At 39.4% G+C, this 24,119-nt stretch overlaps 2 protein-coding genes across 4 annotated transcripts; both read right to left on the bottom strand.

The window, feature by feature from the left end:
• Positions 1 to 245: 245 nt before the first annotated feature.
• LOC137176028 (serine/threonine-protein kinase 38-like) lies at positions 246 to 17,132 on the bottom strand. Of its 2 annotated transcripts, none has more exons than XM_067582052.1 (14): positions 16,761 to 17,132; positions 9,448 to 9,587; positions 8,994 to 9,045; positions 8,775 to 8,897; positions 8,516 to 8,599; positions 8,043 to 8,166; positions 7,419 to 7,573; positions 7,184 to 7,286; positions 6,995 to 7,056; positions 5,894 to 6,011; positions 5,572 to 5,695; positions 5,304 to 5,399; positions 5,094 to 5,185; positions 246 to 4,822 (listed from the first exon to the last, which is right to left on the bottom strand). In XM_067582052.1, exons 2-14 carry the CDS (start codon positions 9,579 to 9,581, stop codon positions 4,698 to 4,700), a joined length of 1,392 nt encoding a protein of 463 aa, XP_067438153.1. In that variant the 5' UTR covers positions 9,582 to 9,587; positions 16,761 to 17,132; the 3' UTR covers positions 246 to 4,697. The 2 variants fall into 2 exon arrangements, with proteins under 2 accessions (XP_067438153.1, XP_067438154.1); XM_067582053.1 differs by lacking the exon at positions 16,761 to 17,132 and adding an exon at positions 13,975 to 14,067.
• Positions 17,133 to 19,105: 1,973 nt separating this feature from the next.
• Positions 19,106 to 24,114, bottom strand: med21 (mediator complex subunit 21). 2 transcript variants are annotated; one of them, XM_067582538.1, is made up of 5 exons: positions 24,006 to 24,114; positions 23,540 to 23,654; positions 22,359 to 22,459; positions 20,436 to 20,456; positions 19,106 to 20,058 (listed from the first exon to the last, which is right to left on the bottom strand). In XM_067582538.1, the coding sequence occupies exons 1-5, from the start codon at positions 24,045 to 24,047 to the stop codon at positions 19,879 to 19,881; spliced, it is 459 nt and encodes a 152-aa protein (XP_067438639.1). In that variant the 5' UTR covers positions 24,048 to 24,114; the 3' UTR covers positions 19,106 to 19,878. The 2 variants fall into 2 exon arrangements, with proteins under 2 accessions (XP_067438639.1, XP_067438640.1); XM_067582539.1 differs by lacking the exon at positions 20,436 to 20,456.
• Between the last annotated feature and the right edge of the window lie 5 nt (positions 24,115 to 24,119).

Below are 24,119 nucleotides of genomic sequence, written 5' to 3'. Positions count from 1 at the left end.
CCTTCAGACAGGTTCCTTCAGTTGTCTACAACAATATGTACACATCATCACACTTAATACCTCACAACATAGTCCTGGCCTGTGGAGGGTGGTTTAAAACATTTTACAAGGTTGTGTTGAGACTGAATTCTTGCTTTAATGAGAGGAGGGAGGAGGGGGGGAACGACATTATTATCCAAGTCAGAGGTTTCTGAGGCAGAGAAGCAAATTGTTTGTTTATAAGGATTCATATATTTTGCTCTAAGTTAGGGAATTATCTTTTCATGACATTATATGACATCGATCCAACTGACACCAAACAAGGCGAGTCAGTAAGCTGGTTTGGTCCTTCGGGGATGAATTGTCTTGCGTAGCGCATGATGGAGGTGGCATGTTTTATTAATATTCTCTTCTAGATCCTGAACTCTTTCTTCTAAACCTCATGGAGAAATGAAGTCACAATAATTTAGCTCCCTTTAGATAAAGTGACATAGTAATGGATTTCAAGTCATCTGGTGTACATGTAGAATTGTATAGATCCAAAATATAGTATTTATCCTTCGTTTACTTTTTTAAAAACATTTACTTTCATCTCCTCAGTGTCTACTTTTGAAGAAATAAAAATAATAGTCAGAACTTTTCTATTACAACACACAACATGAGTTTGACATTGAACAAAGGTGGCACGTCACATCACAACAAAAAGCACTGAGTGTCTACTTCATCAAAATGTAGATATTTTTGTCACTTGCACTTACATTCACCCTCTCTCTCTCTCTCTCTCCCTCTCTCTCTCTCTCTCTCTCTGTCACACACACACACACACACACACACACACACACGCACTCGTGCACACACACAGCTTTTCCCATCTGGGTTGCATGAATAACTGTTTGGCTGTGATATAAGAAGCAGTTTGGCTTTCCAGGTTGTGTCAGTGTGTTCCAGTGATTAGACACAACAAGGATCTGCAGCGGTAGCCATCAACAAAATCCCCCATCATGCATCTGTCTTGCCGCTGTCGACCAGCAGCTTCCAACAGCCCAGTCTTAGCTTTTATGTTATTTGTATTTGGGTTACAACATACAATATATACGTATTTTACTATGAGGAAAAATACTAGCCAATCAGGGCTGCCCATCTGATGTGATGCAGATTGATTGACTGTATGTTTCCAGACATTTTGTTTTAGTAATTGAAAGGGGCACTCCACCTTTGAAAACATCATGTATCATGTTTTCTGTGGTCTGAAAAAATGACCCTGATGATGTCATCTAAGACTAAACTGATGATGTCATCAGGGTTATCTCAGCCTCATCATATAAAGCACAGAGACTTCAGATTCCTAACAGAAAGCCTGAATAACAGACTGGGTTCATGGACTTTTAAAGACATGGATATTTACTAGACAGAAGGCTGTAATCACATTGCATTATGGGAAGTGTAGGATTCACTATTTGGAGACTTTAATCATACTAGGGACTGAAAGTTAAGATATCTGGGCCTCTGTTGCATTATTTAATCATTTTAGTCTCTCAGCTTTACAGAGATGCAATCACTGGAGTACCCCTTTGAATTCTGGGAAACCAAAAGACATGAAAATCTTCCAATTTAAATACACAGAAGATTAGCACAAATTCTCATTTATGAATTCCTTCAAGAAAAACATGAAAAATAATAAATAATGCAGAAATATACACATCAGTCAACCCTAATTTGTACATTGCTCGTGTTGCTTGCAAACAACTTTTCTTGTCCGTCTTGATGGGGCGTTCATGGCCAACAGATTTTCAGCAGGACTGCCTGGATCAATAAAGTTTAAACAGATAAAAGACTGGTATAGGTGTATTACAGCTAATCTATCAACCTGCTAGACCACCTAATTCCTTTCAATTCCTCAAAAATAGCACCAGAACAGTTAAATATTAGATTCCTGCAATGGCCACAGCTGAACTTAGTCATCCTCAGTCTGTTTCCTTTTCCCATATGTACATTTATAGCATTTCTTGCATTTTGACACTTAACAAACGCGCTAACTGAAAAACATTTGTCTCTGCACACTCATTTTCTGACAAGTGTAGAAACAGAAATAGTAAACTATTCCATACCCACGTTTAGCTCTCTCTGAAAGGTGTTTGTAAAATATTATATGACAGGTAGTTTCAGGTTAAGTGCAGTGAGCAACAGCTACATCTGAATGTGTGTTCAGATCATGACGTGTGATGATCAGAGTTCTTTGGTAACTATTTTCAGCGCTGTGTCTAGTCACAACTCTGAGCAGACAGGATGGTTAAATGGTTTGTTTTGTTGAGAAAGACAAGCCTTGAGTTTGATTTTTAAGGTTTTTAGAACATGAAGAACTTCCGATGAAAACTTGATTCAAAATAAACAGAAATTTACAAACCTCAAAGACAAAAAACATACATGTGTCTAAGATATCCACCATGTTGATCTATTCTTACTTCATTCCTCATATTATTGAATCTTTACTTGACGAAGTTACTTTGCTCATTGCGTTTGCTTTGATGCAATATGTTTTTATGAGTCCCTTCCTTATTACCCAACCTGTAATAAACCTGTCTTTTGTCTTTGATCACTGTTTCCTCATCAGGGTTTTGTATTTGCTGTACTGTTGATTGCTCACAAATTGACCTGTAAAGCTTAACTAGTGAGGTCAGAATAACTTTATATCCTTTTTTCTCTCAGCTTTTTCCTGCTGCTGCTTTTCTCCCTCAAACAGCTCTATTGTATCCACCTTAATTGTAATTAATAGCCTTCTGATTAATTACTAATAACATTGATAAAATATCAGGTTAAATATTTATCAGCTATTTAAAAAGGCACTTTGCATGTTTTGTCCATCTAAGAAGGAAGTGATTGGCCCTTAGACTGATTAGACTTAAAATCAGGGGAAATATCAATTACTGGGGCATTGATCTGAACAAAACAACAGGGCTGTAAAGGGAAGTGACACACTCGGGCAGTTTGTTTGGCAATGTGAATGGGCGGCACTCCAAGGTACCGGATGTCAAGCACAGGGTAGACTTGCATTCACATGTTTCCTGGCAACACGTTGTTCCTCTGTAAACAGCGCTGAGGCAACTATTCAGGAAGCGTTGCCCCACAGAGCCGCCACAGAGTCGCACTGTGTATTACCACCATGAGGGTTAAAGGAAGATTCTAGCATGATTTGAATTTTTGCTCATTTGCTTATTTTTGATCACTTCAATGCTAATTCTTACTGTTTTTCACATTTTCTAATTATTTTTTTAGTTGAGTCGGTTCAAAACAGCACAGAAAACAACTAGACACTTTGAATTCAATGAAGAGGCGAAAACTATACTAATATCATGAGAAATCCTTTCACTTTTTTTAAAAAAACATCCTCTAACCTTTTATACAAACACACTTCTTACAGAACCTAACAAGACTAAGAGTGTATAGCCTTGCTAGCAGCTCTGTGAGGTGGTATTTGAGCTAAATGTTAGCATCAGCATGCTAACATGCTCACAATGACAATGCTAATATGATGATGTGTGGCAGGTTTACCATCTTAGTTCAGAGAGTTAGCATGCTGACATTGGCTAATCAATACATTAGCCAAGTACAGCAGAGGCTGAAGGGAATGTCATTAATTTGGTCAAATTGGAATTTTGATGTAATGATGAGGCTAGATGAAAAGTTACATGTCCTAAAGTTAGGATACTTTGTCTGGGCACCATGGATATCTGTACCAAATTTCATAGCAAGGTATTTCAGTCTGGAACCAAAGTGATAGACCGACTGACTGTTACCGCCATCCCTAGAGCCCTGCAGCTAGCATTCATCTACTCTATAACCCTACAACATTTACATACAATGCTGTCACCCTGCACATTACAAACATTTCTAACATTGTCTCAGACAATCTTGAGGCTAATTGAACTTCCATTGGATCCACTGGCACTTTGCTAACAACAACTTGCACCAGCAGCATCTCCAGAAGCTGTCTCTTCTTACATAAAAAGCTGAAGGCTCCGTCTACTGTTGAACACAACCCAGTCAAACCAACAGATAAACCCAAACAAAATGCTTCTGCCAGCTGTAGACTAAAAATAAATTGAAACTAAAGATACATTTTCCACGCAAAGCTTTAAATTACTGAGTAATGCTTAAGCATAAAGTGAGCAAAACTGGAAATCATGCTGGAACTTTCCTTTAAATCCATGAACAGAGTGCGGCTGAGAACAAGTGAGAGGTTCCTGTTCATACTTACTAATAATCCAGAGTTTGACTACAGTGTATAGAGCGTGTCTTCAGTATCAGAGCTAATTTAGCCACCAGTGTTGAAACTATCGATGTGAATATGTCAAAGCAGTGATTTGTATTCAAGCCTCATTCCCACTGTAAATCCTCTCCAGAAGCAATATGCCGCTGTACATGCAGATATGCTGATTTAGTGTCCTAGTTTGTGAGCTGGCCTGAGAGCTATGGCTAAAGACGGCACATGTACAGTATACGATATAAACAACCGAGGTAATGCGGTAACGCTCCTTAATATCCGAGCTCTTGGCGTTCTTGCGGCGGCTGAGCAGACCTAAATAACTTGTGATGAGGGTTAAATTTAGACTGAGAGGCTGATGGCGCAGCCTTCAGCACCAGCAGGGCTCCATGGCCCGACCCTGTGTCCGTAAACGTCTATTTTTCTCTCCACAACACCGTCTCCCAGTTTGAACGTGTCAGGCCTTCCCTGCCTTCATGTATGTGGGGATGGTGCCTCGCTGAGTCAGGCCCTCGAAGCGTTTGTACGTGTAGTTGAGGAACACCCAGTCCTTTGATTTAAAGTCTGGCTCCGTCGCATTGGCTGTTCACAAACACAAAAACAAACAAAAAGGGGTATTATTACTCTAATTGCCACTTGAGGGCGTCCATGCAGTGTAAATTAGAGGAGAGTTATAAGCAAGGAATACAACAGCAGAGTTGTTGTTGTTGCTCAGAAGTTACATAAATGACCTTTTTCTTGAGAGTCTATTTTGAATCAGTAAATATATTTAATGATCTAACATGACCCAAGGCTAGTGTTCCTAATAAGAATTTCCTGCAGTGCTGCTGGCAGAATAATTCATAAGACAAACCTGGCTGAAGTATGTCTGATTCAGGGAAGTCGTCAAAGTTTGAGGTGTCGTCAATACTCTTGATTTCAATGGAGATGGCTGCTGGCCGCTCCCTGTGGAAGCAAAACAGAAGGAATCATGGACGAGTGCAGAAATGAGAAGCTGAAGAGTGGTATTTTCCTGAAATTGCATTATGCATAAGCTGAGTCATATACCCTAAACTTCATGTACCTGATGTGTTCCCAGTCCACCGACTCAAAGAACTGATGACTTTTGATCTCCTCCACACTTACTGCTCCAATCCTGTTCTCAGCATCAGTGCAATACCTGAAACACACACACACACAGCAGACTGGTATTATGATTATTATCCAATAAAACTTTATATACACATTATTATAACAGGAGGAAAATATTCAAATATTCATTGGAAACACAAACATGTTGGGCATGTCCTATTCATGTGAGTGAGAGTTCATCTGAACTCATCTTTACATACCGTAATATCAAGTCTTTGGCCCTCTCTGAGATGGGGACTTCAGGTGGAAAGACGAGGGTTTCCTTCCAATTCATCACTTTCCTGTACGTCTCCTGCGGCGTCTCCGAGCAAAAGGGTGGATAACCTGAACAGAGCCAAAAGACGTTGTTAAAAAGCCGCATATACAACAATATTACCTGCAGAAGTAACATTGTAAAAAAACAACATTGCTAATTATCTGCAGTAATTTGATGATCTGGTACAGTATTCATTTCATTAATTCATAGTGTACATCCTCACCTTCCTCTATGTTTGTCTCACATACAGACAAATGCATGCTTACCGATGAGCATTTCATACATGATGACACCCAGAGACCACCAGTCACACAGCTTGTTGTATCCCGTCTGCATGAAGACTTCAGGGGCGATGTAGTCTGGCGTTCCCACAGTGGAATAAGCCTGAAAGTCATACAGAAAGTTTAGGAAGGAATTCAATTTCAACTGAGCACACAGATTATTACACTGTGAGGGAAAATATATTTTGGGGAATGATGAGACTAATGATATGGACCTCTAACTAATGTAATCTAATGTAATTTGTTATTTATATTCATTAAATCAAACATTAATATATGTAAGAAAAATGAAATATTATAACATGTCCTCTCCTGTATACTGCACATAATAGTGACCATCAGCCACTTACAGATGTGTATAAATTAAACACTGTGCAAGTCCTACTTGATTGTAAATGCACAATTTACATGTGAAGACAAAGCATTATCAGAGGAATTGTATAATGGTTAACATGTGTGTTTTCAGTCCATAAATCTGTGCTTTCAATAAATACTGCGTTACATTACTTGGACATTGATGGGTTTTTTAAATTATTAGAGTTCCCTGCTTTTATTCTGAATGTCTGATGCATATTTCCAAAACTTTACTTTGAATTTCCATGCCATTTCTCTACCATATAAATGACCACCAGGGGGCTTTGCAGCATCCAACATTGTGCACCTCTCTTTCCTTCTTACTGTTGTTTCACCGATTCCAAAAAAAAAATCAGACAATGTAACAATTTAAGATACATTTTTAATGTGGTTCATTAAGTTGCTGGAAATTTGGATTTTTGTAGTATGAGAAGTGCGTGGTACATTTGGAGACTTGGGGTCGGGTTATGCTGGAACAGGTTTAGACATCAGACAAGCAGTTCTGATGAAGTATACCGGCGCCTTTAACTTCGGCCAATTTCACTGATGTTGATCTAATTTTCATTTCATCCAGCACCTGCTATTAATGTACATGAATCTGTTCATTCTTAGGCTTACAGCTCACAACAGACACAATGGCTGTCCTTAAGCAAGACACTGAAGTTTCCTCCACCTGCTCAGTCACAATAAGCTGCTCTGGAACAGAGTCTCAGTAAAATGCCAAACTCGTACCAGCTGCCTCCGGTTCTTCTTCCAGGTTTCTGCTTTCCTCTTGGAGTTCATGTTTTGAAAAGCTGCAAAATGCAGAGAAGAAAAGGAGAGGAAAAACAAGTCATTACTTGAATATTTACATCAAAAATGCATCTGGATCTGGCTACAATAATGCTGAACTTTTCTTATGATTATTAGTTTTTAACTAACAGAAGTCGCTGGGTGGGTTGTGTGTCAGGTTTCTGTAAAATTCTGTGCGATGAGCCTTCTTCAGTCCTGTACACAAGCCAAAATCTGACAGCTTCACATGTCCCTGTGAGCAAAGAAACATTTGATAAGTCATCTGTCACACATTACTTTTGTGTTTATAAGAAAAATCTTATACATGAATGACGTCAGATTTCAGTTTAACAGCACAAACGTGTGTGTGTGGGAGGGATCTCACCCTGGAGTCCAGCAGCAGGTTATCTGGTTTGATGTCTCTGTGGATGAAGCCCAGCTGGTGGATGGAGTCGATGGCCAGCACGGTCTCCGCGATGTAGAACTGAGTGGCCTCCTCAGACAGAGTGTCCTTCTTCATCAGCAGGGTCATCATGTCACCTGACAACGAGATCAGACACCAGAACTTTTAAAAATGGCGATCCACAACATTTTTGCACCAATACATGTTTCTTACACTGATTTATAACACAGAATAGTAAATTCATCCTGTCAACATTTTGATAAATCGTTTTTTTCTAATCATTCAATATCTGCTAGCTCTTTCCTGTTGCTCTTGTTTCTGTAAACTGATTGATTTCACTAAGATAGAGACAGAATCTCAAACTTCAGGAAGTGAAAATCCACAGCTCACATGTTCACAAGACATGATGTCTGGGAAATGTAAAACACCCTTAAAAAATGATTAAGATTTGTTAAGATCAGGACTTTTCCTCGTTTCTGTGATTGTTCTGCTCTTCAACAGCGAACCCATACAATCATTTTTGTCTGACTTGCAAGTCAGACAACTGAATTTAACTGCGGTCCCTAATGAGAGACCTTTTATCAACCTTCAATTATCATTTCGCACCTCCGGGCAGGAACTCCATGATGAGGTAGAGGTTCCTCTTATCCTGGAAGCTGTAGAACATCTTCACCACCCAGGCACCGTCTGCCTCCACTAAAATATCCCTCTCTGCTCGGATATGAGCAACCTGCAAAGAGAAAGTGGACACTTACAGCATACAACACTACTAATTATTGTATTATTATTGTATTTATTTATCGGGACAGTGTACAGTTTTTAACATGAATGATGCACTGCAGTAGATAATCTAAAATTCTCAAAGTTCAGTAAATTGTATTTCTCCAGTACCCTACAGTGATGGAAATGCACTGTCAAGAGTTTTTAGAGTTTGTTTGTATAAGGAGGTTTTATGGCTGTTTCTCCAGCCTGCTTCCAACATGTGATGCAATAAGACATATGGGAAAGAATTACAGCAGTGTAATCATAATGCTGTAGCAGCTTTAACAACCCTGTAGTGCTGACACTACATACTTTACCTGTTCCTTCTCCAGCATATCTGCTTTTCTCAAAATCTTCATGGCGTAAATGTGCCCTGTGTCTTTTTTCTGCACCAAACGAACCTGAAGGAGACGACCTTACAGTTAAAAATCACAGGAAATATTTGTTCACCTTAATTTGCTTGAAGACAGGAAATGAAACTAACACTGTGGTAACACTGTGATAAACGCGCACGAGCACTGCGGAAACCACATACACTCCTGAAAAGAGCTTTCCCGCTCTTTTCTTTTCACGTACCTCTCCAAAAGCACCTCGTCCAATGACTTTAAGGGACTCAAAGTCATCCAAGCCCAGCCGCGTCCTCTTCAGTCGCAAAAACTCGGTCTCCTTACGAGCGTGCTGCGAGCGACGCATTACTTTCTGCAAAACACAGAGAGAGACACTGATTCAGCTGAAGAAGAGGAAGAAAAAGTTGAAAGCAAAAAGGTTTTCTTGAACAATGAGAGCTTCCTTTACCTCCTCGTCTGGTAAACCCTCATCTTCCATGGCCTTCTCCAGCTTCTTCTGCCTAGAAATTTTTAAAAAAGCACAAACTGCTTTTAAAAATATAAAAATCAAATTAAAGGCTGCAAAAATATGGCAAAAAACCCTCCTTGTACTCCTAGTTACTTTACAATATGAGAGATTTGTGAGTGGAAAGATACAAGGAGGGATTAGACGACCTATAACCTTTCAGATTGTGAAAAGTAACCCCCTCACAGTGGACTAGAGATCAGCTCTCAGGTAATATGAGAACGTGAGAGGTAGATTATGAGATGGCCTTTGTTGTGCTCACACCTGTGATGAAACACTGCAGCATTGTTAACTTTTCCAGTGGCGGATGGAGTGACACCTGATGCTTTAAACAACAGCTACATTTGCATGCAGGATAACCACAGTGGTCTTGTATTAAAAGGAAGGATCCCATTACCTCATCTCCCGCTCCTCGTGCTGGGTGAGCAGAGTGCTGTAAAAGTTTTCCAGTGTCAGCTTGGCCACGGTCACCCTCTCTCGGGTGTGGTTGCTCATGGGAAGGGCAGCTGCAGTCCCTCCCGTCATGGCCATACTATCCTGTTAGACGGCATACAGAAAAGAAAAACAAAAAACATCAGGTTGTGTTCATCGGTACAGTTACTGCTTCCACTTGAGTGGCAAAGTTTGGACAGATACTGTCCTAACAGCAACTGTGTCTATGTCAAAGGACAGTTTAGAGCCAAGTATTAGTGTGATTCAGAAAGGTCTGCCAAGTTTCCTCCAATTTTCCAGGGAGCCACAAACCTGAGCTTCTCTTAGTTTGAAAGGTGCTCCGTCACTTCCCTCAACCGCTGAGTGTGACTAGAGGAGCTTAAGTTTAACTTTAGAGAAATGTAATTGATAAAGCACCTTGAACTGCATCAGGATGTGACTAGTGTAAATTAAAGCTGTATACTCTCTCCATTGTCTCTTCCCATTGCTCCTCTGTTACAACCAAAAACTACTATCTAATGAGGCACTGTGGTGCAGCGGTTAGAAGGTTCTGGATCTCAACCTGCCGGCCAGCCAGCTGGTGCCTTCTGTGTGGAGTTTGCTGGTAAAGACATATTGCCAAAGGTCTACTACTTGGAAGATTAGGGAAGAAGGATCATTTAGATTTACCAAAACCTCAAACCTTAAGAAACCTAAAGCAGTGAGGAGGACATAAATGTGTGGGAGGGTTCCCCTCTGTGCAGGCACCCCAACGCATCAGTAGGAGTCATTGGTGAAGCGACAATGACCCCTCACTGCCTCCCGCTCCATACACACTGTCAATATTTAAAACATCTACAGTGTTTATTGACACAGACATCAACAATTTAGCAGTGCAACTCATTAACAAATGAAATGCCACAATCAAATATAACAAACTGCTCTTATTAAAGCAGTACAGCTTAAAAAAAAAAAAGTCAAAACTATTAATCATGGCATGTTTTCTTTTTAGAGAAACACTCAGCGAGATTTTAATGTACGAACGGTAGCGGTTCTCAAGATACTGTAGATTTACGAATTCCAAAGAAAGCAGGAGCCACCGACACTGGTTGAACTCCCTGAACCTCTTGCATAAACACTGAGATGAAGGCATGCCAGGCTGAGATGTTTGCAGCTTATTGATGACATGTTGCAGCACGTTTTCCGTGTAATGAAGCAGTCATTTTGTGCAAAATTACCAAGTGGAATTCAATGATATGAAACATTGCCTTTTAATTTAAAAGGAGGATAGAGGTCAATGATCTGGAGCTATTTAATCTCTTTTCACTAAATGCAGCATCACTGAAACTGACATCAAATCTTTGACCACAGACTCACAGGAGGTGCCCAAGTCGTACCCATGGTACAAAAACATTCTGGTAAGTCTTTTCCAGGGTCACATGGATGGCTCATGGTCTGCAGGGTTTCATTCCAGGAACTTATCAGTGACATCTCCACAGATCTTAATCAGTGTACATTCCTGTGCATTTTCACACAGTCTCTGATAATATCGAATCGCCAAAGAATTTAGGACAGAAATGTACTGGTCAGCTGAGGAGAGATTGGATGTTGATTTTACTGGTGATAGTAAAACAAAGGCAAGAACAATGCATCGGATCGGAGCAGCACACAAGTCCGGCTATACGTCTGTGCTCACTTGTGTGAAACAAACAAATTGGGAAGGAGTTTCTCCACAAGGCAACATATTGACATCTTGGATTTGATGTGAGTGGAAAGAAAACCACAGAAAGCAGAGAGAACACACACACACACACACATACTGAGGTGCAGCCTACAAGTTGTATTGTGTTGTTGGAATTAAAAACCAAAACTGAATGATGCTGTGAAAAAGTTCAAGGAGGAAGACGGAGGATGTGTACATCATCAAATCACGTCAGCAGTACGCCATTAGAAAACCATGAATGGGCTTGATTAGCTCACACGGAGATAAAACAGCCCTGCAGCCCAGAGATAGGACCCATGTTTCGTCTGGTTACCGGTCCTTTTCCCGTCTCAGCCCCAACAATCCCAGAACAACACAACACTTCCTGACTTCTGAGAAAAAAATCACTGACTCACTTCTGCAAACTGCGTGGTTTTTGTTAGATTTCTGACGGCTAGAGACTTTTGCAAACAAAGGTGTAAAGTTACTGAGTTCTGTACAGTTTTACCTGAACACACGAAGGTCAACTTGAAGGGGAAACAGCACTGACGATCACCAGTAAAATGATGAATGTTAATCACCATGCATCCGTGGCCATCACATACAGCAAGCACATCTCACTTATCCGATGTAGGCCCTATGTAACGTTACATTTTTGAGGTGTTCTTCAGCTACGGTGCCGAGTCACATGCTGTATGTACAACAACACCTTAACAGAGAAGCATCATTCATCCTTGGACCAGAGTTCTTTTGGTCAGATAACAGCTAATTTAGGTTGCTCAGTCAGAGACTCTTGGTGTGAGAATGCTGTGAAGTGCAGCGCTGTGCTGGAGTAGCTGTAGGAGGACAGGAGAGTTTTTTCTGCTACTGAAACGTCTTTGTCTGTTGCCACTGACTAAGATCATCTACATTCCTTTTATTTTGATTGACTACATAATATAAACACAGACTCTAAAGCAGGGTTTCAAATATCAAGACATTCTTTTTGACATTATTTTGTCATGCTCAACACTTTCTGTATTGAGCTGATAGAAATTTTGCACAGCAGACATGCTGTGCCATAGTAGGGAAACCACAGGTCCTACTAACGACATTAACGATGGCTCTGCTTTATTCAAGTGTGACAGTGAGACGTGACAGTGCAACAGTGAGCCAGCACGCACGACACCAGGACCCTGAAACTGAAGCAGCTAAACAGATGTCATTCATTTCATTATTTACACCTGTGAAATGTCAAAACACCCACTGGTGTACACTCTGTGGGCCTGAATGGGTTTTGCACTTGTTTTCCCACCAAGGTGGAAAATGAAGCATCATTCGAACTGTTAAAAAGTGTTGCATCACAGCGCAGCCAGCCAGACCTTTAGCTCAGACTGAAGGGATCCAGTCTGGTTTGAAGTTAAGCAGATCCACCCCATAGCTGAACAAACAACCTACACCACTCAAGCTCTTATAAGGAAGACATTATTAAAGCAGGCTAAATATTTACAGACTAAAGCATACAGCCGAAAATAGGGACCAGCAGCTTAATCTGGCAATCAACTACAATCTACAAATTGCACCAATAAATGATAGGGTTACAATTAATTATGTTTTATTTCAATTTAAAATTATCTTCGTGGTTATATGTCTGTATACTTCTTGTGAACTTTGTACCCTCATCTGGTCTTTGTCCACCCCGATATGAACGAAGTGAAAGGAATTTTGTTACTGGTGCTCAGAGTGTTAAAAAATGATATTTCAACAAGTCAACATCACTATGTACCTCAACAAAACAAGGTCCCAGTTATTCAGCATAATCATCAGTCCTCATAGATTATTTCTTTTTAACCATAGATCTTAAGTATTTCCAACAACAACTGCTGACAGCGAGGTCTGTAGATAATCCATGGGCGGACACTACACAGCCAAAGACCAACAACAAAATAACAACAAAGCAATAATCCTCCATTATCTGACAGGGAAAGATAATAAATATCAGAGTAAAGCACTATGTGTGTGTGTGTGTGTGTGTGTGTGTGTGTGTGTGTGTGTGTGTGTGTGTGTGTGTGTGTAGGGAAATATGTTATCTGTTATGTTCATTTGAAATAAAATAAAATCCCAACAGAAGATTTAGAGTATAATGTTTTCCCCTGATGGTGGGTTTCTCAGTTTTGGTGTAAAATTCTTCAGTTAATACGTGTATATGGAAATATATACACACACACAGACAGACACACAAACACACACACACACACTCCACCCTTAAGGACTGTAAGTGACTGGACAGGAAACCCTTTCCGTCCTGAGTGAAAGGGCTCAGTCATGACGCCAAAGAGAGGAATGGGGCACACATGCTCGCTCGCTCCCTCGCGCACACACACACACACACACATGCACACACACACACACACGATCATAGGCTTACAAGAAAAACAACATATATCGGCTAGGGCTGCAACTATTCATTCAACTAATTTCTTTATTAATGAATTTGTTGATTATTTTCTCTCTTAATCGATTAGTTGTTTGGTCTATAAAATGTCAGAAAATGGTGAAAAATGTCAATAAATGGAAAAAAAAAGTCAAACTCCAAGTCTCACATGAAATTTTAAGAGATTGTTTAAAGCTCTGTTAAGACAACTAAGGCATCATATTATGCTGAACTAATTAATAAAAATGCCCACAGATCTAAAATTCTGTTCAACACAATTAACTCCATCTGAAATCCTGCTGCTGCTGTTGCTACCGCTGCTTCCACTACTGAAACCTGTGAGAAGTTTCTGAATTTCCTCACCGACAAAATTGACAACACAAGATCTCACATCTCACCAACAGTGATCCCTCAGAGCCACATTATCCAGTTAGTCGCCTCCAGCAGTTTCAACCGGTGTCGTCCTGCCAGCAGTCTGAGGTGGTCTTACAAATGAATCCCACCTATTGTCCCTTAGACATTATGCTGCCACGCCTTTTCAAGGAAGTTTTTGTCACAAACTGCCCTATTATTTTGGCAATAATTAATAGCTGTTTAACAAATGGACTACTCCCTTCAAGTTTTAAACATGCAATTGTGCAACCCCTACTAAAGAAACCTAGGCTAGACCACAATGACCATAACAACTACAGGCCCATCTCCAAGCTACCATTTATTTCTAAGATTCTGGAAAAAGTTGTCTTCTCCCTGGTCTCCTACTTGAACACATTCAACAACTTTGACAAATTCCAGTATATTTTTAAAGCTCTGCATAGTACAGAATCCACTCTGCTGAAGGTACATAACGGTATCCTTCTCTCTGTCGATCCTGGTTCTTGTGTCATTTTAGTCCTGCTCGATCTCAGCACAGCATTTGATACAATCGACCATGACTTTCTTTTAAAATGCCTGGAGGGCGAGGTCGGTCTTCAGGGCCCAGTGTTAAAATGGTTCAGCTCCTGCCCGAATGAAAAAAACCTTTTCAGTCAGAATAGGAAACTGTTCTTCATCCCCTGCTCCCATTAAATGTGGCATCCCCCAAGGTTCAATTTTAGGGCCTCTTTGATTCTCATTATACACGCTTCCCCTTGGCTTTGAGTTATACAATGGGCTATTCTTTATCACTGTTATGCAGATGACACACAGTTTTACCTACCAGTTACACCTGACAGCACCTGCTCACTGAAGAATCTCCTTAACTCTCTAAACAACATCAAAATGCTGGATGGAGAAGAACTTCATTCAACTAAATGAAAACAAAACTGGAGTAATTATATTTGGCCCTCCTAGCTCTGTCACTTGCCACAATACATTTGGTCCCCTGTCTGCCAATTTGCACAATGTAGTTAAAAATCTTGGTGTCTTCTTGGCCATTTCATTGCATTTTAACAAACAAGTCAGTTGTGTTGTGAAGAGCAACTTTTATCAGCTTAGAACCATAGCCAAATTAAAGATGTTTTTATCTCATGAAGACCTGGAAACAGTTATCCATGCTTTTATCACCTCTCGGCTTGACTTCTGTAATTCCTTGTATATATGCATATGGGGTTGACCCATTTCACCCTTTCTCAACTCCAAATGGTTAAAAATGCAGCTGCTAGACTTTTAACTGGAACAAAGAAAAGACAACGCATCACTCCTGTTCTGGCTCACCTGCATTGGTTACCCATGAAATTCAGAATTGTCTTTAAAGCCCTAAGTGGATTAGCTTCACAATATATTACTGATCTGCTAATTCCATATTCTGCCCCCAGGTCACTTAAGTCATCCTCACAACAACTCCTCTTAGTCACCACTCACACCTCAAACCACAGGTGACCGGGCTTTTACTCCCAGGCTCTGGAATAGTCTCCCATCCCATATTAAGTCCTGTTGCAACACCGACAATTTCAAATCAAATTTAGACCCACCTCTTTTCTCTTGCTTTTAGTTCAGTCTGAGGTTGCCCCATTGGTTTAACATACTCTTACTGCATTTGTTGTTGGATTTATCCAGTTTCTCTTAACTTTGTATTTTGTTACTTTGATTTTATCATTTTAGTTGTTTTAAGTGTTTTTCATTTTAGTCTTGCCTTCTACGTATTACATTGTGTATTATTCCCTTAATCATGTATACCTGTATTGAGGCAGGTGTTAATCCATCTGCCTCAACTAGAGAGCACTTTGGGTTGACTCCTGTTTTTAAATGTGCTATATAAATAAAAGTGACTTGACTTGACTGCCACAGCCCAAGGTGATGTCCTCAAATGTCTTGTTTTGTCCAACCAACAACCCAAAGATATTTAGTTAATCATCATAGAAAACTAAAGAAACTTCTTTAAAAATAACGTAAATGATTAATCAATTATCTTAACGGTTGGCAATTAATCCAGTAATCATTGCAGCTGTAATATAGGCTATAACCTCTTTGTGTATTCCAAACTAAACAATCACTTTCATTTTGAAAAAGCCCCATAACATTCCAGTAACAGGAACTTAATAATAATACTGGGTATTTTCTATTCAGTAATAATCCAAACATACACTATGCAGTATTATTTCCTGTATTTGTTACATATTGTTACTCATAGCTGTACAGTGTGTTTCTTACTGGAACCTAAGGATATTCTTCAAAATGGAAAAAAACTACAAAAAAGAAACATTCATTTAAAATCCATTTTAAATATATTTGCCACAGCAAGTAATTGCAATTCAAAGTGTAAGAGGACAAAATTAAAGTAAAATATGTAACTCTTTAACTCTTAATGTATTTTTATATTTAATGTGTAACTTCTGTCAGGCTGTCAATCCAGTGTGCTGTATTTCACTTTCACCTTCACCTGAGAGGTAAACGTGGAGCCGCATTAAGCGTGTCATTTACACACGTTTATGTTTATGGTGATTTACAGGAAACTAGCACTTTTCGTGCCACTCTGTCAAAACCTGTAACTACTCTCTGTCACAGCAGACATGACAGCCGTTACCAGCTACATTTCACTGTTGAGATACTTACAGATTTTAAATAATATGAGGTCATTTTAAACAAATACTGGGTTTGCAGCTGTGTGTTGGCTAATGCTAGCGCTCTGTCTGGCAGGTTTCGTGACAGCAATATATACAAATACGACAGTATGAACAGCATTTTGTACGGAATATTTTCCACCTACCTCCGTGTCCTGCTCCAGAGTCACTTATTGGCTTGCCGCCAGCCCACGACCCAGGTGAAACAAATATACGGTGTTTTTACGTGTCTTTCTGCCTGATATTCAGGCAGTGGAGGCTAGAAGCTCCAGTTATTAGCTACCCTTTAGAGGAACCTCTGAAGTAAACATCACCAATATCAACGCCAAATCATAACAAAAGTCCTCTGACGCTGGCAACAAGCTAACCTGAAATTATTTGAACATATTTAACTGTCTACATTGGTACCTCTTGACCTCGAAATGTAGTGTTTCGCCCGTTTTTATCGCTATAAAGTATCAAATAAGCAGCGCTGCTTCCTGGGAACCGTCGGGCTCATCAGACCGCCCCAGCCACGAAACGACGTAGAGTTTGAATGGCGTTAGCACGAACCAATCACCGATGAAGAAACTGACCTGGTGGTTTCTACCGACCAATAATATGCGCAATATACGGTTGAATGACAAACGTATCAGCCAATAAGAAGATCTTAAACGCCCCTAAAGGGTTTTGTTCCAGGACAAGCGTTTGCAGCAATGAAAGAATAAACTGTAGCTACTGTAGTTGTGAGCTTTGTTACATAATTTTATAAATTATGCTTAAAGCACACCCTTGCTAATTATTCATATATTCTTATGATACTCCTTAGAATTATATTACACAAACATTGCCATGAAAATAGTTTCATCCTACAAAAATAGCAAATGCCATATGAACTACAAGAAAGGTCAATAAAAGGTCACTTTGAGATCAAAATACAGATTGCAGGTTTTTAATTGACAGAAAGGACTAAGAGACATTTCCAGGGGCGGGGAGTATATGAAGAATTTATATTAAAATATACAAACGTGAAAGCAAAACTGCAACCTCAAATTGTATACTTCCAAGACATTTTATAGGGCTTTCGCCTAGTGACAATACAGCTGATAAAAGCAGTATAAAATATGATAAGATAACAATGAAATTACAGTTGAAGCAGACCGCAAGCATCTTCAAGCAATATTCAAGGAGATATTTCTGCTAAAGCAAGATCTGAGATTTTTGGTGTAAACGTTCAAAATGAATGCAACTTGTTTGGCTAGAACTAGATCAAATGTGTTCATTGTTTAAACTAGGCATCACAGACCATTTTCACACTTTCACACCATTAAAATCTAGAAATTCCACAGGAAATTGACTAATTTCCTCCTATCATCCCAGCAAGGGTTCTTAGGAATGTCTTTGCCCTTTCTGAATCCTTCATTTCCTTGTAGACTTGTGTTAATATGATAAAGGTGTTCCTCTACAAACACCAAACAGGTGTATGTGGCAAGAGATGACTCCAAAAAAGTCAAAATAAGAAAAACTCTAACAGCAGCAACAAGGTTTTGCATGCCAAAAACACAGCAAAAAGCAGCTCAGGCTGGTAGGTGAAGTTTCTCTTTCAGAAATCTCCTTATTTGGAGACTTTACTGTTAGAGCCATGATGTCAACGTGCACAGAGGTGGGTGTACCCTGCTAACACCTCTGGGTGTGGTGTCCAGCAGACAAGGCTGTTTTTATATTTCTCACATCAATGGGGCCCACTGAGCTGTGACACAGCACCTATATTTAGATTTGGGCTATAAACTCTCTGGCCTGCAGCCTACGCTTTGCAAAGTTCAGTCTGAAACGGGCTCAGACCGCTGCACAAAATCACTGAGACTCACTGTCAGTGAAATCAAGGCTGTACACAACATGACTGCTGTGTGGAGATTTTCAATTCTTAACTAGAGGCTATTACCAGATTTTTTATATAATCACAGGTCTATAAATCATCTTGTGATTGCCTGGGTCCTCTCAGGCTGCTCGAGCTTTACAAAACATATACACACAAAAAGGTCTTTCTCATCTTTAGAGAAAAAAGTTTATGAGCTTTTGATGTCATTGAAATACATCAATCTGGGTAGTTAATGTAATTTAAGTGTCTGTTTTTTGTTATTTTAAAGAAGCACAAAAATGTGTCTTAAATGTGTTGGTCATTCTTGCGACTTTTCTGATTTTTCACACTCAAGCTTAAATTGTTCATGGTTCCTGAAATATGTATATGGTGAAGTCATCAGTGGTTCTCTTTCCTGTTACACAGCTTGAAATTTTTTCCCCGTGCTATTCTTGTCTTGCTTATGAAATCCTCTGAAACATAATGAAATATGCTAAAACCAGCGCTTAGTTCCTAAAAATGGCAGCACTACCATTACAGACCACCACACATCTGCTCTATATACATTATATTTAAGGTGTTTTATTGATGCTCCTGTGTTGAATGATAGACGACAGCAGAATAAACTTGATTTGCTTGAACAAATGAAACCCCTTCAGTGTTTATTCAAACTTTATTTAAAAAAAAAAACAGAAAAAGAATCATCAGACATGGAGTTACACTGAGCCCAGCGATTGAACTTTTTAAAGCAGTCTCCAGAGTGTTGTGAGGTTTGGGAGTGAAGATTCACCAAAACGAGAATTTGAATCATTTCAGTCATAAATATTTACAAAAGCAGACTGAGATACAATGACTTAATATACAACATATACATAAAACATACAAAACCTGACAGGGTGACTGTTCACACATTCAGACCAGTCCTTATGCCAATCAAGACATATTTTTCCAAACTCTTTGTATTGAGAGAAATGTCCACAAACAAAACAGGGTGTATGTTAAGACATCTTCTTCTACTCTTCTCCAACATATTTTTAGGCTAAGACGTCTGTGTCTTTGTAACTGAGTACAAAGAGCACAACAACATATCACCTTCATTGTTTTTCTGTACATATCCATACCTGTGAGGGAATCCTACTAGTCTCATCCACATGAATCTGATCAACATCTAGTCTTTTCCACTTGGACATTTTTTCTGAGTGTAGATGTGTGTGTTTTGCCTTGAGACCACTGGCTGGTGTGTGAAGATAAAACAGTAAATAAGCAACCAAATGATGTCTTACAGCTTGTTTGACACAGACACATTCAGCATGTGTTGTGAGGCTTGCAGCTGGTGTCTGAGAGTAGAAATCAAGGGTCAAAAAAAAAAAAATGAAATTAATGAAAAATTGTCCAAAAATTGCATTATGTACTGTGTTTGTTGCAGGTCAGGATTCGGCTGGTGAAGGCTGGCTTGGTGCTCCGTTGCGGGTGCGGAGCTGAGACTGGGCTATGTCAGCCAGGGCGCTCTGGATCTTCTCCAGCAGCATATCCCCGCGGTAAACCACCTCCTCCAGGCGCCCTGCAGCGTCATGGTTCTCCTCTTCCAGCTGCCGTAGACTGGCCGCCTGGTGAGAGGTCACAGAGGGTCATTTAGAAGACAAGGGTTTTTTTTTTAGTGCATCAAACAACTGATTTAAGAGGGTTTTTTTCTCTTTATTCCCATAGAATTATATGCAAATAAAGTTGTGGTGCAAACAAGCCTTTCAAACAAGCAATTCACAAGCAAACAATACAAACTGATTCACCAAGGCTGCACACTTCATCCTAAAGCCTCGTTATTACAGACAGGAGATTCTGTGACTGGCACTCTCCCTAAAATACCTGATGCACTCTTTATTATAACTGCATCCCTCAGCGCTGACGCCAAACATTATGAATAGCAAAACTCTAGGTAAATATTTTAAGCCACAAAAATGGAGAAACTAGAGAGGAAAAAAAATACCTGGTTTAAAGGATGGTTCACCTAAACGACAAAAACAACAAGAAAAAATCATTTTCTCACTCACCCCAAGTGAGAAAATGTTTCACAAGTTTCAGAAGTAATATCTCACAAACCTCAGCAACATGAAACCAGAGCTGCATGACCAAATACCACAAGAAGTAAAAGAGGAAATGTCTGCTGCTGTATGTTCACGGCTGCAGATTGTCGTGCTCTGTTTTACTGATCAATAGTTGTTATATATCAGGCTGTCAACAGATCTAGTGTGCCACTTGGTGAAAGCTGCCGGCTAGCTGTAATTCAGGACGGGTGGAAATGACTCTTTTTGTTTATGATTTTTTTTTCAGAGAGAACAAGAAAGGGAAATGATTCACAGGTGTCCTCATAGTCACAGCTGTCTGTCATAAGAGTGTCTTCTAAAATTGTACCCATGTTCTTCCCTGTCTGCACACATATGCAGCTTCTTTTTTTGTTGACAGGAAGTTTGTCTGTAGTGTATATGAGCTAGAGCAATGTGGAGATTTGGCTCTGCAATCGGGGTAGTCGGGTACATTTTTTAAATCACCTCACCTATAAATACTTATGTTGCAAAAAAACAAGATCTACATGGGGTTTACATACACACAACTCTTTATTAGTGTGGACATAAATAGTGAATTTACAGCACCTCTGTTAGTAAGGGTGAGAAGCTCTTCTTTGCTAAAGACATCCTTCAAGTTTCAAGGTGGTTGAACAATATATAGAATCTGTGACTTGCACTAACCATGTACATGCTGTAATATTACCAGGCACTAGAACTGTTTATGCAGGTTGTAATATGGTCCTTGTTTTTTGTTTTCGTTCAGTTTCTAGATAAGATTTTAGCCTTTTGTGGTTTTATTATTTTATTTCCTTCCTCTTTGAGTTTATTTTGTGATTCATGTCGTGACTTGGCTGCTGTAGCGCTGCAAATTCCCACTGGGATGAATAAAATACTCTTGTGTGTTGGACAGAACTTCAGACATCTTGTGATTCTTTAGTACAATAGTTATTTGAGGATATTCGAGGGCTGTTTCCTCACATGCACTTCCAAAGAAAGCTGAAATAGTGTTGATCTGTACTCCTTCTTTGGTTCAAGTTAACCAAATAGTGGAATGAACCTCTGAGAAGTTGTTTTTGTCTCCACTGACAGAGGCAGAGCCGGTGAAAGGAAAACATTTTTAAAAATTAAGGAAAGTTTTTGAGTTCAGTCATAAGAGTGCGATGTGGAAAACTATGGTCATTCACAGGACTGTATGTCGCATGCAGCTCTCTAGGGAGACTTCCCATTCTTAACTTCTGCATGATGTAAGCTAGAACTTTCTTAACTTGAGAGGAAACATGATCATCAGTGACATCCTTATTATTGTTATGTTCACATGTTTTGGAATTTTACAGATTTAGTGACAACAAACAGAGCTAAAGAAAGAAGTCGTCCTATCAGCTTATATCCTGACAGTCATCCCAAATATACATCGGCCACTAACTCACTCATATCACAGTCTATTTACAGCCTTTATGTGTCCAACATCTAGCCAGGAGAGCGGTCTGAAAACAGATTAGAATCATTCGGTCTATACTCATGAGACAGCACAGGGGCTGGCAGTGTAGAAAGCAGGTCACCTGGCTCCCTCTGCTGACTGAAAGCTAGTAATACAATCAAAGCTTTCGTGTGTCTGTGTTGAGCATTTTTCAGACAAGGAATCGTTGCGTGCTTCATCTATCTGATCAAAATAATGGCTTTGACAATGACATGACACACTTTGAGTTGTGTAGGAAATGCTGATACACCCTATCTGGTCAGATTGCCGTCATGACTTTGGCAGACAATGGATTGAAATGCATGTCTCAAATGTGTGTGTGTGTGTGTGTGTGTGTGTGTGTGTGTGTGTGTGTGTGTGTGCTGACCTGCAGAGCTGCTGTGGACTCCTCACTTGGCAAAGAATCGATTAGTACGTCCACATCTTTGGCTGTTCTGGCAATGAGGGCTGCAAATAGCTGAGCATATTCTAGATAGAGATAAAAAAAAAGTAAGAGTTAAACTTGAGGAAAGAATATTTTCTTGAAAAATTAGATTTTTATAGATACTTCCAAGATATGTAATCATTTTAAACATAACATTGAAGATTAAAGAGACTTTAATGATCCCATATTGAGGACATTTATTGGTGCCTAACAAAAAGATTCAAATAAAGGTGATATGTCTAGATTTTATGAAGGCCTGATGACAAAAAATCCCACTCTAAAGAAAAATGGGGAAGTTGAATCAATTTTTTTCAATTATTAATTTCCGGGGCATTTTTCTGCCTTCATTAGATAGCTGATAATAGACAGAAGACAGGAAATAAGAAAGAGAGAGATGGGGAATAAAATGCTACAAAATGCTCCACCAGACACAAAGCAGGGATGTTGCAGTTTGTGTTTAGCACCTTAAACCTGAGGTCACCCCAGAATTGAATCCAAATAATAAACTAATCATGTTTTTCTATCCTGTAACTCATTAGCAAACAGATAAGATTGATAACATTAAGGGAAAAGTAGGGTAATAATAACAGTGAGGGTAGGTGGTAGGTGGGGAAATGTTGTATAAGGAAAGGTACATATCTGTATAGATTCACATTATTTTCATGTGTGAGCTGTAACTTTATCAGTGGTAAACAAACATTCTTTTTAGACTGGCACACATTTTAAGTGAATTGTTACAAAAAAAGTTTATTAAACTGTGTTGTGACAACAACAATGTTGCTGTGACATAAAACTCACTGTTATTTGTCACATCTTGAGATACAGTACCCTGTAGATAAGCTCAGTACACTGGTACATTACTAATGTTGACTATTAATTAGAGAAAATATACAGTCTATTGCATAAAAACAGATTATAGGGCATATTAGAGTAGAAGAGACAAATAAAATAGACTTGACTACATGACACAGTAAACTGCTATTAATAAAACTGAACAAACTACTGTGGTGGGTGTGAATAAACCAAACATGTTCATGTACTTTAATGACTCAGAATAACTTGACAAGAGTAAATAGAAGATAGTGAATGAAGGAGTGGCTTTTGAATAAGAACAAATAAACTACCTTCGGTTGGGTTTGCGGGCTGATCTTTGTTGATAGCCGTCTGGATGTTACTGAAGGAGGCAGGAGGAGCACACTGCTGCAGGACCCCGATGGCGTTACAAAATTGATCTGCAAGCTGGATACAACAAAACAATATATAGTTAATTTACACTTTCATATGAGCAGGGAGGTAGTTAGGAGGACGCGCCAGTCAGTCACCGCTTGCTATATTGTCACAGTCAACTCTGAAACTGTGATGTTTCCGACGTTTTAACACTGAAACACCGCAGAAAATGTTTCATTAATTAACCTGAAACTGAACGTGTTTCACGATACAGGCCGTTAACGCGATAGTGAAGCAGCAGTTACTGTAATAATAGGGCGACTACCTCGCCATAGAAACCACCTTAAAACAATATAAGAGGTAAAATTCAAACTTTTTACACTCTTAGCTATCAAATTTTCGTCTACAAACTCCAAATGTTACCGAATTGACAGCGTCTTGAAGCTGTGTTAGCCTGTCCGCCATGTCTTCTGTAATTTGACAAAATCCCACTCATTCTCGCGTGAATGTTCTAGACAGCCTAAAATATCGCGGTAT

This window comes from Thunnus thynnus, chromosome 23 (genome assembly GCF_963924715.1).
Source record: "Thunnus thynnus chromosome 23, fThuThy2.1, whole genome shotgun sequence".
NCBI classification, from domain to species: domain Eukaryota; kingdom Metazoa; phylum Chordata; class Actinopteri; order Scombriformes; family Scombridae; genus Thunnus; species Thunnus thynnus.
Note: the sequence above shows the minus strand (reverse complement) of the source record. Positions and strands in the feature narration are given on the sequence as shown.

Bases quoted from the DNA above. Each gene is read 5' to 3' on its own strand.
- LOC137176028 (XM_067582052.1), bottom strand. From the start codon at position 9,581: ATGGCCATGACGGGAGGGACTGCAGCTGCCCTTCCCATGAGCAACCAC. The intron at 8,167-8,515 runs GTAAAGTATGTA...TTCTCTTTGCAG, and splicing joins ATATGCTGGAGAAGGAACAG to GTTGCTCATATCCGAGCAGA. The intron at 5,400-5,571 runs GTATGTAAAGAT...TGTGTGTTTCAG, and splicing joins GCCAAAGACTTGATATTACG to GTATTGCACTGATGCTGAGA.
- med21 (XM_067582538.1), bottom strand. From the start codon at position 24,047: ATGGCGGACAGGCTAACACAGCTTCAAGACGCTGTCAATTCG. The intron at 23,655-24,005 runs GTAACATTTGGA...TGTTGTATCCAG, and splicing joins TTCAAGACGCTGTCAATTCG to CTTGCAGATCAATTTTGTAA. The intron at 20,457-22,358 runs GTCAGCACACAC...TTTGTCGTTTAG, and splicing joins AGTCCACAGCAGCTCTGCAG to GTGAACCATCCTTTAAACCA.